At 40.7% G+C, this 15362-nt stretch overlaps 1 protein-coding gene across 1 annotated transcript in view; it reads right to left on the reverse strand.

Moving 5' to 3' along the window:
• Positions 1–15362, reverse strand: part of stpg2 (sperm-tail PG-rich repeat containing 2) — a 54727-nt gene that overhangs the window by 28086 nt on the left and 11279 nt on the right. Inside the window, exons 7-10 of the mRNA XM_062382191.1 lie at positions 12784–12879; positions 5693–5852; positions 4658–4821; positions 4082–4174 (exon numbers count right to left, since the gene is read on the reverse strand). Coding sequence (XP_062238175.1) covers positions 4082–4174; positions 4658–4821; positions 5693–5852; positions 12784–12879 — 513 coding nt within the window. The remainder of the gene's footprint in view (positions 1–4081; positions 4175–4657; positions 4822–5692; positions 5853–12783; positions 12880–15362) is intronic.

A 15362-nucleotide genomic window follows, 5' to 3' on the forward strand; every position in this document is an offset into this window, starting at 1 on the left:
GAACCAAAAGATAAAAAGCATCAAAATACATTGTGCCATGTTCAATATGTGTTTAACCACAATCTAATTGGATTTGGGGCTAGACTGATTTGAAATCCATGGTATTGAATACGTGATCATAAACGGGGACAATTAAAAACAGAAGATCTAGAGGAGCTAAGCAGCTTTAAGAGCAAAAAGCTGGAAAGAATGTCATAAATAACCTCTGGTCAGTCAGATAACTAGTTGCCCAGTTGTGTTTAATGCGTCCGACAAGAAGGAGGCTTCAAGAGACATGGTATGGCTTTTATATTTCTGATTTCCAACCCACTGCAGTGTGAATAATTCCTCCAGCAAAATGTCGACCTCCTCTGCCTGCCAAAAACTTTCAAGCGAAAGAGAAGAAGACATAAAGTCCTGAACATAAAAGAGATAATAAAGACCTACTTTCTGCCTTTATTCTTTCCCACTCCCTTCTCATAATCGTGATTGTTTCCTGATTAGACTCTTTTAATATCCATCCCAGCGGGGGGGGGGGTCGTTACCAGGGATACAGCATAGGCTGCGGCGAGGCATGTGGCTAACAGTAATACGGCAAAGACGTCCCCGGGTGATTTTTCATTAACTGGCCGTAAAGAAGGCTCTGTGTGGAGCCATTACCAGTGAACTCAGATCTTCTCCACGGAGTACTCAGAGGTACTTCCCAGACAGGGAGAGAACTATGGAGCTAACGTTGTTTCTCTAAAGTACACTCTAATAAGTAGTTGTTTTTCTAAGTGTGTGTGTGTGTGTGTGTGTTTGCAATTTTTTTTCCCACTCTGGAAAGTCTGAAAAACCCGTGCACTGCAGCTCCTGCCGCTGCCAACCCGCTGCTGTTTGCCCGAGGAGGGCAGCTCACCAGCACGTATTACCTCCATGTCATGTGGGGCCACCGGCCACTTCTTCCTGCTTCGACCTCAACAGCCCCCCCACCTGCAAACACTGCCAATTACCTTTGTGGGAACACACAACCGAGCTGGAAGCACCGCTGCTGGGAAGCCAACCAAGTCAAAGCCGAGTGTTAAATATTTAATCGCCCTGTGTGTCCGGCATGTAATGAAAATCTACAGTCGATCGTTTAAACCTGCATACATCCTACATCCGGACCCAGACACTGTGTGGACTGTGGGTGGTTGTCAAGTCCTCCACTGTCCACATTAGGATTTAGCACAGCGAGGATTCTGAGTGAGCCGGATCATCCATCAGTACAATATACTGCGGCCTGACAGAAAACTACACGGCACATTTGTCATGAAAAATGGCAAACAGTGCCGACAGTTATATGAGGTGGAGACTATTACAGAGGCGATCAGCACTGGAATCCTTAATGGATCATCCTCCCTTTCTAATGAGTCTCATCACACAAGCTTAAATTCACTTCAGCAATAAAATGTGATTGACACTGTAACATTAGCAGCGATGTGAATGTACAAACACACACAAACTGTGACTAGCTTTGCCAAAACTGCTATGCAAAATACGCTGAGTGCAGAAACTGGAACTGGAACGGATGCCATGTGGTAGTTGATGTATCATCAGTAAATATAAGTAAATACAACATTATTTAGCTAAAGTGTGAGTGTCATAAAGTGATCAGTTTTCACCCAGATGACCCTGACCTCTGACCTCACTTACTCTTTTCTATAACATCATTATGCTGATTATGATGGAGCCTCAGTTGTTGATTTCTGAGGCTATGCTCCGTATAATAGTCTGATGGCATGAAAAATTCCCAAAAGTAAAGCCAAAGCGTTTCAATCGCCACCTGGTGGCTGGCTGCAGTGTAGGTCATAAACCCAGCCTCCTCCATGTGAGTGGGTGGGACATAGAACAAACTAAACAGTAATTCTTTCTCAAAGATGGTTTCTGTCATTTAAGGTTCTTCTTATCATGTTGATGAAGGTTCAAGTGTTAATTATTCTGGGAGGCTTGGTTTGATTTAGTTAATTGAACCAATAAAATCAGGGTGACACCTCATGATTAAGAGACTGACTCCTGAATCGTGCACGTCTCCCTCCCCCGATCACTACTGCGTTACAAATGTGTAGAATGGCCATGTTTGTACCCAGGAAATTTCAGCTTAATTTCTTGATAGTGACATTAAGTGGAGACCTGTCGATTAGAGAAACCTGAATTTGTAACTAGATTTTTATTAACTTTTTTTTTTACAAGTGATCATAATTATTGCGAAGTGAGTTATATCTGAAGTGGATTATTGAAGGATGTACACAAAAGCTACAACTTGACAAACTAAACCCAGTGATGTCGGCTCGGGAGAAACTTTAAATCACATTTTAGCCCAATATCACAAATTAGCCCCAAAGGATTAACTTGAGCTGTGTATCTACGATTCTACAACTCTCCTCCTCTGATGTAAATCCTGAATCAGCTTTTATACCCTTATGTCTTTCTATACAGTGACATAGTTTACAGTGTAAAGCTCAGTTCTGGACACATTTGCCCGAGATTTAAATAACACTTCTAACCTCTGGAGTTAATCAGAGTGAACACCAGCTGGAACCCAGAAGGGAACTTGGAAATACAAATTGTGTATCTTGAATATTAAAATGCTGTGGCATACACTTGAGCGAGAACATTTGCATAATTGTCTCCAAGAACATTTTTTTTCCAATACTAGAGTCGGTGAGATTCAATCACTAGCGCTCACATCCAGCTGTTTCTCTATTTCTTCATTAGCCCCTTATTTATATGCAAGTAAAACATCATATTGTGTCACACAGGGCGAAGAAAAGCAGCTTTCACAATCCAAACATAGACATGTTTTCAAATGCAGCCCCATCACTGCTGTTATTTATTTGTTGACACCAGGTGACACACAATAACAAGAACTGTGTACACAGTATGTGTGAGAGTGTTAAGACAAGGGTTTTAACAATATTTCCAATAAAATCTAATTCAAAAATGGTTGCAATCTTAAAACACAGCACTTGAAATAATAGGACTCTGAATTTAGTCCTGTGCTTTTAGGGCGTCACAGCAAACTGACAAACTGCTGATAACTTGTTTTGCTGTTGCTTGTTTTGTAAGTTTTGAGGTCGGTTCTGACAATAGTTCTCTGCTGGGGTGTTTTGAGGGTAAATCTCCTGGCCGACGATATTCAAAGTAACAGGTTGATGGTTCACAAGTGAACAAGTGCACACTGCAACTCTTTGTGTAAAAACTGAAACCGCAAAGCTAGGCAGCATGAATCAAGATATGGAATGTCGATAGATGAAAAAAAAAAGGTTTCACTGAGAAGAGAGGAGAAACTGTGATGAGTAAAATCATTTGATCAGGGGAATGATTTTGATGTGAGAGGTTTCAAAAGCCCTGCTGCTGCAGAAATATTGTATTTATATTGATTTATTTAGATCTAAATAGACTACATCTATAAATGGTAGATTCACTTCAATAACATTCAAAGGTCCAAACTAAATGTACTTAGAGTCATTTAAAAAAGTTTCTTGTTGTTTAAGTTTTAAGTCCTACCCATAAATATTTTAATCAATAAGAATAAATTGGTCTAGTAAATGACAACAACTATTTACTAATATAATTGGGGAAAAAAGAATAATAAACAATATATTAAAAAGTAGTAAAAATCAAATAACTAATTTGAAAATGAAATTTAAAGGTGGAGGTCAATATTTTGCTATATAAACATATTAAATCTGTTTTTTATTGTTAAAAAGTGTGACAGGAGTATAATCCAGGAAAGTGGGTGAGGACGATCAGATAAAGAGCAAATAGAACATGGGAGAGGAACACGATGCTAATTATTGCGAAGTGTGACCTGTTTTTGATAACAGGAAGTCGAAAACAAGAAAAGATGGAGTCACAGAAAATGTACTTCTTGAAAACAAGACCCTTGCCATAGTGGGTCAGATGCTTCTGCTGCGCTGGCCCAGTTATGAAAGTAAAACCTTGGCGTGTAGTTGGGTTTGACTTCACTTTAGACTCTTATGTAAAGAAGGTTTGAGCAGCTTTACAACTTCCCAGTGTGGATGGAAGAGAGAAGACAAAGACAATGGAGCCAAAGAGCGAGAGAGAGAGGAAGACTTACTTTGGTAGGGAGTGACGATGCCAGACGTTCTGTGGCTGATTTGAAAACTGCTGTGTGCTGCTTTTTATAGAGCTCCTCTGTCTTCCTCTCTGTCTGAATACAAACATACAGCAGTCACACAAACAAACATGGTGATGGTGAAGAATAGGAAAATCCTACTTTAGGACTCAAGTAGTAACAGAGATGTATATTTCTGCCCTCTCTATATCAGGGAATGTTCTGTGCTCCAGGAGGATTATGATATGAAGAAAGGGAAAGGAAAAAGAAGGAGCGAAAATAGTGAAAGAGCAACGGAAAGCAGGAGAGAAAGAAACAAAGAAAGAAACAAAGACAAAAAGCAAAAGAAAGAAATAAAGTGAAAGCGTAAAAGAGTAAAAGAGCAATAGAATGAAAGACAGAAAGAAAAAAAGAAAAAGTGCGAAAGAAGAAAGAAAGCAAAAGAGTGAAAGAGGGAAAGTAAGAGCGAAACAGCAAAAGAAAAAGAAAGAAAGAAAAAAAAGGAAAAGAGTGAAAGAGCAAAAGAGCAAAAGAGTGAGAGAGGGAAAGACAGTACAGTGAACTGATGGATGGTGGTACCTCGTACTGGCCGGGACTGGGGGCCTCTGTTGATTGCTTGTTGAGAAAGAGTGAGTTGCGTTGGGCGGTCGAACCGAAGCCCCCCTTCCTGCTTCGTTCTAAAAAAGCCTTTTTAAAACTCTCCTGAGCTAAACCCTGTTCAAACACGTTGTAGGACCCTGGACCTGGAGAGAACAGACACAGGCTGGATTATTGTGTGTGTCTCTCTGAAGAGTCGCTTTGGTGTCTTTCTCCTTTTTTTACTGATGTGAGATGAAAACATAACATCATAAAGAACCCGAAGTACCTGAAGAACTAACTATCCCTCAGAGGAGATGTATTTTCTGTCTGAAGACATGGTGTTACACGAAACTTCAAACTGCTATTCTAATATTTGACTCTTTAGCAATAGCATATCATGTCTGCACAAAAAATATCTACTTTTCATTATTTGGGATGTTTGAAGAATATGTTTATGCAAAACGGTCGATGGAAATGACAGAACGGAATTGTTCACAGTTCATTCATTGGACAATACAAAGATGTAAATAACCTTAAAACATGTCTTTAGCTTCAAATATAAAGATAAACATAATGGGAATTTATTTTTAGTTCCCAGACGTGATCATAAAAGGTAATAATTAAATAAGTAATACCTACCCCCACCCCCCCAACACACACACAGCAAAATTATCTTAAAAAAGTCTTTCACTTTAGTTCTAAATATTAATACAAGCTGCAAAGTATTACTTGAAATCGTTAATGTCAAGTCAAAATGGTTTAAAGAGCAACATGTTTGAAATGAAAGCTTGCGATGCAGATTTGAATCCTGCCTCAGACATTAGAAGTGGAAAATCAAGTGTCAGTGATGTCTCACATTAAATGGGTAGTAGGGACAAACCACTGTCATTAAGTCTAAAAGAGCTGGATCCATTAGAGTGAAAAACTATTTTGATCTTTTGCACAAATGGAAGTATACAAGCTCTTAAAGATCTGAGGAGGAATGAAACTTCATATATGAAAAGACGAAATTCACCCACATACACACGTCCTCACCTGGTGTGAGGCATTTTTTGAGGTTCGGACTGAAGCGCACAGCGGTGACGCCAAACGGGCTTTTCTTCACTCCTGTTGTCCTCCTCAGCAGCTCCAGGGCACAGCGCGGGTCATTATACACACCAACAGGGGGCGACACTTCTTTGAACGAACTGAACCTCTAACCGAGGGAGATGAAAAGAAAGGAAAGACGGATACAGTTCATAGAAAGAGAAGAAACAAAGGAGTGGAGACAAAAAAAAGGAGGAAATTCTATACTTAATGATAACAGCAGTTCTGTTGATCCAACTGATATCAGCACTGTTTTAAAAAATAAATAATCCACTTATGTTCTCTACTCAGCGCACATCTGGAGCCCACAAGAACAAATCCAGCTGTGAATATTTGCTTTATCCACAGGAACAGAGAATGACAGAGAGCCATGTCTCACTGTCAGAGATCAAACACAATGAACAAACACAAACCAACTGGCCACAGAAAACATGGAGTCAGTAACACACGTCTGTCCGTCTGCCTGTCCCTCCGTCCATCTGTCTGTCCTCTGCCTGTCCGCTGTCTGTGACCGATCATTGCTCACCAGTTTATTAATGGAGGGATGAGAAATGGAGCTGTACAAAGCTTTAACATAGACTGTCAACAAAAAAAACAGACATAGACTCGAAGCAGAAAGTGAAGCCAATACGACAGGGCCTGAAACCTGTATTCTGTTCAATGACCAGCAGAGGGCGGCTCCTCTGGTTTTGAAAATAATTGTTGATTTCAAGCAAATAAATTGAATATGCAGCATAATCTTCATTTTGTGATTCATGGTCCCATTTAGAGTCAAAAAGACGGTATGCAAACTCTCACTTCTCCAAATATGGTTACCTAGACCAAGATGGCGCTGGAAAATGCCAAACTCGAGGCTTATGAACGGCAGCTCACAACAAAATGGGTGACGGTGGGTTGTTTATATTATGTCTATATGGTCTAATACATCGTTTCCAACAATATCAGTTTGTATGCGAGTAAGCCTGCTAGTAAAGGGTGATTGACTCCTTTCCCCTTCGCCAGTAGTGAAGTTTGCCTTTCCATTTTTCCCTCCGGTGTTTCATGTTGGACGCCATGACTGCACCGAAAACTGAGGCACTCTCTCACCTCACTGTCCTGAACGATTAGCATGTTCACCCAGGGGCCTCGTTTCCATCGCTGCTGATCGGAACTGACAAACCCATGTCTACTGCAGAGTAATTTGACCCGCGAGTGAGAACTGATTCTATCCATTCCCATTGCAGACAAAAGCAAGATGTTGCTGTTAACACTTTGTCAAACCAAGAAAGGAAAGAACAAGAAAAAATAAAATATTTGCGAGAGCAAGAATAAAAAGGTGATAACTGCGGGACGAGGACGGCAAAAACGAGATATGGTAAACAGGGTAACACAAAGGTAATGATGCACACAATCAGGGATGTCATTTTCTTTGACTGTTTTGCTGATATCAGAGCTGATTTGGTGCCGCAACTGCTTTGCGGATTCACTTCCAGGATGCAGATGTGTTTATCTGATAGCCCATTGTAACTGCGCAGACAATCAAGAGACCGGAGCAGAAAAAAGTATATTTTTCTGTAAGAATTACTGAAGGTGAACTGTGTTTCAATGGAACTCTTCATTTCTCCTCAGTCGCTCACCACTGAACCATTAAGTGGGTTGTAATCGAACGCAACAGAGGGATAAAAGGAACTTGATTCCTTCAGAAACTAGCAAGGACATGTTTACAATGCACACACACACAGGCACACACACACACACACACACACACACACATACATAAACACACAAACACACACACACACAGGATGTTCAAACCAAAGGAATAATCTTAAACGTGACCTGTTTGTTGGAGACATGCCAGTCATTGATTGGCCCTTTCCAGTTAAACAAGATGCAGCCTGTGGAAAATTTCTTTCTGGGGTAATGAAAATTGTGTTAGTGATGCACAGTTGAATTATTGAGCTTTTAGGAGAAAAGGGAGAAATGAGAGGAAAAGAACCAGTGAAGATGATGCGACGCTGGAGGAGGACACGTGGAGAGGAGAGGAAAGGGACAGAGATGGGAAGTGTTCAGGTTAGAGATGGAGCGAGTGTCTGAGTAGAGGAGAAATGAGGGGAGCAGCAGGAAGTCCAGGACATGTGGTTTTCAAGGTCAAAACGAACTTTTCATTTCATGTCAGTTTTAAAGTTGAGGTTTGTGAGCATCTGTCAATCCAACTCTGCCTTACTGGCTTTTTGTTGAGTCTTTCTCTCCGAACTAAATTAACTTTGTTGGAACTGAATCAAATATCTTTAATGTTTCCTTTATTAAGATTTAAAACATTTTCTGAATATTACATTCTAATGTTCTCCTGCACGTGGCATCTATTGCACTTCTGTCCGTCCTGGGAGAGGGATCCCTCACATGTGGCTCTCTCTGAGGTTTCTACATATTTTTACCCTGTTAAAAGGGTTTTTTGTAGTTTTTCCTTACTCTTGCTGAGGGTTAAGGACAGAGGATGTCACACCCTGTTAAAGCCCTATGAGATGAATTGTAATTTGTGAATATGGGCTATACAAATAAAATTTGATTGATTGATTGATTGATTGATAATGATATTACATATAATGGTACCTCAAAAACGTACTTCGACCAGAGAGCCTTTTATTGATATTATCTGGACTGTTTATATATTTATTATTTCCTTTTTGTCCTGCTTATTGTAAATCACTTTGTAACTGAGTTTTAAGAATAGAGCTATTCAAATAAATAAATCAAATTTTATATTTATTATTATTATGACAAAATATGAAGGGAAAACTTTTGATCATCAGTGCTGAACTGTTCACAAAGCAAGTTGCCTCAGTGGCAGAATGCTTTAATGTCTGTTTATGTGGATTATTGAGGCCCCAGAGTAAAGAGATGTTTTTCGTGGCCTCATGCTCATCAACTCATTCCACCTCATGTAAAGATGACTTCACACTGATGCAAAGCTTTAGTAGAAACACACAATTGAAGCCGGGTGAGAATGTGCTTTTCACTCAGTCTGAAAATACTTAAGTCTGCATCTATTCAACTGCATCCTCTGGGCAAGACCACATTTATCTCATAGCGTTCTGTATAATAATCATATTAGCCTTTCAATGCATTGACTGCCCACATCGTTGATATGTGTATCAGAGCTGAGGGTTGTTATTTCTGGAATTGGCTGTGAACATTTTGATACAGTGTCTCATCATCACAGTCTACATTATCAATGGCTTTCATTTTTTATTATTTTTATTCACAGGAAATCAGAGAACACAGGATTCAGATTTCAGTGTCTTTTAAGTTTGCGTTAATTTAATGTTTGTATAAACAAAGAAGTCAAAAGTATGTTTAATATTTCACATGATAATGTTATAATTTAGTGAGTGCACTTATCTTATCAATTGACCAGAAATAAAATGCACTTGAGCCAGAAACGAGGGAGGAGAGAGAACAGAGAGGTAACCATCCGTGAAGAAAACCAAAGAATGAAAGGCAAAATAAAATTGTAAATGTTGGAAACAGAAGACCCTCCTAAGTGTAATAAATATCAGGCAGAAAGAAGGGTTTAACAAGTTACAGCAAATTAATAAATGGGAGTGAAGAAACAAAATGGAAAAGGGGGAATGAGTGTTAGGGCAAGGGGAATCGAGGCTTGTTTTCACAAAGTGTCATATTGATGCTTTGATATTGGGAAATTGGGAGGTCAAAGGGAGGAGGGAAGGCAAGAATTGGAAGATTCCAGCTGTTCCTCCCATCCTCCCCTCCATCCCTCCTTCGTTCACTCCCTCCCTCCCTCGTTTCCTCTCCATCCCTCCACAGGGTAACAGTGTCAGATGGAAACGGAACCACAGGGAAACGAAGATCTGAGAGAACTGACGCTCTTAGATCTGCATTGGAGATGACTTGTGACACGTGGCACCGTGGGGTCGACGTACAAGCACAGCATGAGGCCGGGGAAATTAGGTCAGGGCAAACTGTGACACACACACATCAAATAAACCTTGCTATCTTGCATCACTTGCTCACCAGGAAACTAGCTAAATGTTTTATGTTTCAGAGGTTATTAAGGTAATTTCAAGAATTGTGTGTGTGTGTGTGTGTGTGTGTGTGTGTGTCAACGAACGTGTAAGTCAGCAATCCTTGCAAACTTGCCTCTAGCGTGCGAAACTGTCTACAGAAGAAAGTTGCACAGGTGTGTGTCTGCATGTTTTATGTGTGAGTTTGAACACCCACATTTTGTGTCACATTGTGTGCATGTGTGTCAGAGTGATAATTAAAACATCAGTCGGAGAGTTACACAGGAGGGAATCGGTGGGGCAGTGCCACAGAGGAGTTAAAGTATTCCTGAGACACAAACCACACATTTTCACATCCTTCATCTTGGCTCCTCTGAGCCACTTAATAAACTCATCTTCACCCCATCTGAAGAAATCCTCCACTCCCAGCACATTAATTAAACAAGCAAAGCCCGGCTTAGTGTCTCGGATCTGTAACTTAATCTTATATATTCCATATTAAAATCATGTCTCTCCTTTGAGAAATTGTAAATTGAATATGTCTACCTCCTATAGATTATGTTTGAGAAATCTTTTTTAATATGGTTTGATTGGTTTCTGTGTCTGTGGAGTATTAAGTAGTTATGAGCTAAAGAAGTTGAATTTGCTTTAATGTGGAGCGGTAGCGAATCAGCTTAGCCAGGAACTACAGAGTCAATTATGTGTTTTGGTTTGGGAGAAGAAGAAGTGTGGTTTCCTGGAGTGCCGTGCAGGATCCCTTCTACTACTCATACTGTATACCTCCCAATTAAACGGAAAATTACACTCTAACCAATGCTATTTTCTATTGGGGATCACACGAAGCGAGTAGGGATGAAACGGTTAGCGGCTTAACAATTTACCGCGGTAAAATTCCCCTTGGTTAGTATCACAGTGAGAAATTAAACTATCATTATAGCCGCGGTTGATTACGACGGTGTAAAGCTCATGGTAAAATCTGTCCAGCAACAACAACAGTGAGCAACAGTGTCAAGGCGCGCAGATGTTTGTTATGTGCATGTGTGAAGTTTACTTCATCGTGTGTTATAAAACCTTGGCAGAAGTAGTGAAAAGGCGCGTGGGGGCTTTAACAGCAGGAGAACTGTTAGCAATCTTTGGCCATAGCTAACAAATGATTACATTCACTGTTGCCACATTGCGTGAGTTTAACAAACGTTGATATTCTGTCCCGACTATTTGGGGTCAAAGTCTACATTTAACTTCAGAGGTGGACAACCTTCGATAAATAATGAAAATACTATAATCATTTTTATTGATAATATATATTATGTCAATATAAAACTTTGTGATATTACTGCTTGTGTATCAGTAACATTATCGTGATCATTTTAGTCACTATAATCGTGACACAAAATTGTCATACCGTGACATTACTAGAAGCGACTTTAGTTAACCCAAATTAATACCAATTTTCTATTAATATATGACCTGTACTACAGCCAGTCACCAGGTGGCGATTGAGATGCATTGGCTTCACTAGGGGGAGCTGTCATGTTGTCCGTCTTATTACAGTCTCTGATACATGTCCTTCAGGGTTGTTGTCTTCTGACTGTGTGTCTGTCAGGTCACAGTGAGGGTGAAGGAAACACATGTAACATGTCAAAGCTGACAAGCCTCACGGCGACTTTCCAAGAGAAATGGCCAAAGATTAATTTGTGGAAGCAAATTACCTATCACATTAATCGGTATGAAGGAGGCTGACATCAAACCAAAGACTTTTAAATGAGTGGACGACCCACTCTACCTACTGAACCGCAGTTGCCCAAAACAGATATTTCTGAAGCCTTGAGGACAAGCAGGCCTAGTTATAGTCTGAATGGTAAAAGTTTTCCCGGCAGGAAGAGGGAGACACACTGAGTGAGAGACATTCATCTCCCCTCTAATAGCATGACGCGATATTAGAGGGAGCTAATATTGGAACTCTATGTATTCTTTACATTGACATGGGTCCACACACTGAGCACCCTCTACACTATTAAAGATGACATGTAGTGGATTTTCAGTATTTTCCTTTCCTCTAGTGTTATATCGTTTCGATGTGTGTGTAAAATGTCTGCAAAGTTGAAACCCTCAAAGCCAGCTCCTCTCCTGAAGCTCCTGAAGACATCACCATCAGTCCAACTGATACCTCAGCTGCCCGATGGACCACATTTGCATTATGCATGCTGAGCAGGTCGTGCAAGCCCGCTAACGATGTGGAGGTCGACATTTTCTATGAGCGCTGAAAGTGGCTGACCAAATAACAACAGAGCGGGCCAGCTGGCCAATCAGCTCCATCGGAAAGGGGGGCCTTAAAGAGATAGTAGCTAAAACATTGTGTTTTAGACAGAGGCTGAAGAGAGGAGCTGCAGCAATGTTCAACCTGAATAAGTGATTCTTTCATTATTAGTAGGTCCTGTTTGGGATAAATAATGTGTTTATATACAACCAAGAGATTGATTGTTACAAACTAATTAGTTAATAAGGAGTAACATCCTGAGAGTGTATTTTTACAGGTACCCATTTAAAACATGGAGATCTAAAGTGGGGGAAGTGATGAACGACCTTTCCTCCAGAGAGGGTCTGGTCGACTGTGATAATTTGAACAGGCTCTTTGCACAGTTCAACCTGTCAGTCATTGACAGACATGGTTTTATTGGCGATTCTCTAGTTGGTCACCCTGAAGCAATTCTCACAGTGAAACGTGGCATTAGAAAACAAACACTATATACAGAGAAGCTCAACCGTCTGAGATTGATTTTAATTCTTATTTGTAAATAATGAACTTCGAGTCAGTCACTGCTGAAAGTACACAGACATTAAATCAATGCAACCGATAAGCAACTACAAAAGCCACAAAGAAAAAAAAAGCAGACTCTGGTGGACAGAAGCAGAGATAAAATTGCTTGAGAAAGAACCTGCTGTATAAAGTAAAACCCAGTTCACCTACAAAACGCACCCTCAGTGGAGTCGTGAGTTGCATTTGCTATTGAAAACCAAATTCTGTTTGCACTGTACCTCAGTCTGAGAAAGGAAGGGACATGCGAACTTGGGCAGGTTGCCACTGGACTCAAACTGGCTTCTGATGTGGTACTGGCCTGGACCTGGAACTCCCTGATAGGGAAACACAGACAGAGGGAAATATACAGCAAATCATACTTGTATTGGTATGCATGGTCTGTGATGTCATTTAGAAGATTAGAAATGAACTGAGATAAAAGAGGAGAAAAGGGAAGAGAGTTTCTTTGATTTCTCTCTGTTCTACAGATAACTGAAGGGATCAGGGAGGTGGAGGAGTGGAGGCAAAGACTATTATGATAATGAACCAAATGAAAGACACAGCATTGAAAAATTAAGTAATGCAAAGGGATGTGTGAGCAAATGGTTGAAACATGCAGAAAAGGCACAGACCATTTTCCTTCTCGCGTCTGCAATTAGTACATGTAACAGACACAGACTGGAAGAAACAGACACGTGTGGTCTTTTCATCGTCATGGAACAATTATTACATGTGACAAATCAAGGCGACCGCACAATGGTGCAGTCTGCAGTAATAACTGTAACTAGCAAATCAGCTAACACCACCAGACGTCACAGTTAACAAGAGATGCTGACGGAGAGAGGTAAACACAATCACACACACACACACACACACACACACACACACGCACACACGCAAACACACACACACACACACACACACACACACACACACACACATTCCCTGGTGCAGAGTCAGGACATTTTTCTATCTGTTGTAAAGGTTGCGAGGTTGCTGCGCTGGAGGTGTTTTAACGAAGTCTGCAGTAAAACAGCATGGATTCCTGTGGAGAGCTTTAGCAGTTACACCCAATCTGCACATGCCACCCCCCTTCTTACAGGACACTTAGGAAAATCACTATTCATGAACATAACCCACAGTGTCATCTTTCCTCGTCTTAACCTGATATGTCACCTTTTTAAACAAGATCTCCAGAAAAGGTCCAGACAGTTGGGTCGCAGCAGGAGATTGTCCAGGTCCCACGCAAGAAACAGGACATGACACATGGAGTCCGTTGTGGGAATCACATGGTTTTAGTTTGCAAGGTGCAAATATGTGGACTGAGTATGTGAAATGATCTTTGGTATTTAGATTTTCAGGACAGCTTTTTATTCTTTATAGTCTTTTTGTAATATTTCTGTTGATTTTCTCTGTTGATTTTTTGTGTATTTAGACATTGGCAAACATCATTACACAAGCTTAACACCTACATGACATTTATTTAACTTCATACAAATATGACATGAGTATGATTGATTGAAATGATCTTATTTCACAGTCTCTCTGTCTCTGTTGTTGGACTGTTAGAATGTTTTTTCTTATAGGAGCAGTAATGGTTCCAAAAATCAGGGTCGCGTCAGGCAAAGCTCGGTCTGTTTGGCTTCTGAATGCAGAGACACACACGATACGTGTTAAAGTGATTTGCTCAGTCTTTGCCCGCGCCCGCCTCCAAATGCCACGACACCAGCAGCCCTTAACGAAGCAGACTGGCTGCTGATCTTTAGGAAGTGAAGGTGTTTGTTCAGAGTGTCCCCAGTGTGGGTAATGACCCATCTGGCCAGTTTGTGTGTATGTGCGTGTGTTTGAACATGTGAGTAGAGGTGTCAGAAACTAATGATGATGGATGGAGGTGTAGCTATCACGATAGGGGGTCCAAATACAGCATGGTGTAAACACACAAGTGTACAATTATGGCAAAGTTGTTGATCCAAAGTCATCGGACGAATTTCAGTATAAAATACTTTAGCAGTTTTCAACAGAAGTAAAACAGAACTGTTCACAAGTAAATGAGCTACAATCCGAAATAGAAGAGAGACGGCAGAGCAAATGTTCAGAGAGGACGAGCAGACAGAGAGGTGCAGGTGCAGGGACTTGACGGCAGGGATCTGTTCACCTCTCTCTCCGCAAATCCAGTCCCCGCCTCTGCCTCACCATCTCTACCCCACCATCCAGAAAAACAAGGCATCACAAAGCATTACTCTGCCAGCACACTCAAGTTCATGTGCAGGTGAGTAACTCCCCTCCACTCAACCAGCTCAGGTGCGTGTGCGTGGGTGCGAGCGTGCATGCATGTGTGGGTATGTGTGTTCAAAGCTTATGTTCTACTGCCCCCTATCGACCACAGATAACACCAGAGTCACAGAGGGAGGGGGAATGAATCGTTTCATGTTTAATCAACCACTTGAATGAATCCAGAACGAAGCTAAAGAAACATCACATTATGACTCATTCTCAATTTGGAGCTTTCAAATCCGATTGTGTAGAGAATCAGTCTGAGTCAAAGAGCAGTGAAGTGGGGACGAGCAGTTTAACTCCATCCAAATATCCACTGGTTGGTCCTATTGCCTAAAGTTACTGAAACACGTCGGGGCATCAAAATATAATTGAGAACGTTTTGGTGTTATTACAACAACATTATGTAATTTGAAAAAACTGGTGTTGAAATAGCTGTATGGGTCTAAGTCATGTAAGCAATGTATAATTTATTATGTTGTGGTAAGTTTGTTTTTTTACAACAGACTATATAAACTTTTCTCTGGGAGATTAATTATATGAC

The sequence above is a fragment of the Platichthys flesus genome, chromosome 3 (genome assembly GCF_949316205.1).
Source record: "Platichthys flesus chromosome 3, fPlaFle2.1, whole genome shotgun sequence".
Taxonomy (NCBI): Eukaryota; Metazoa; Chordata; class Actinopteri; order Pleuronectiformes; family Pleuronectidae; genus Platichthys; species Platichthys flesus.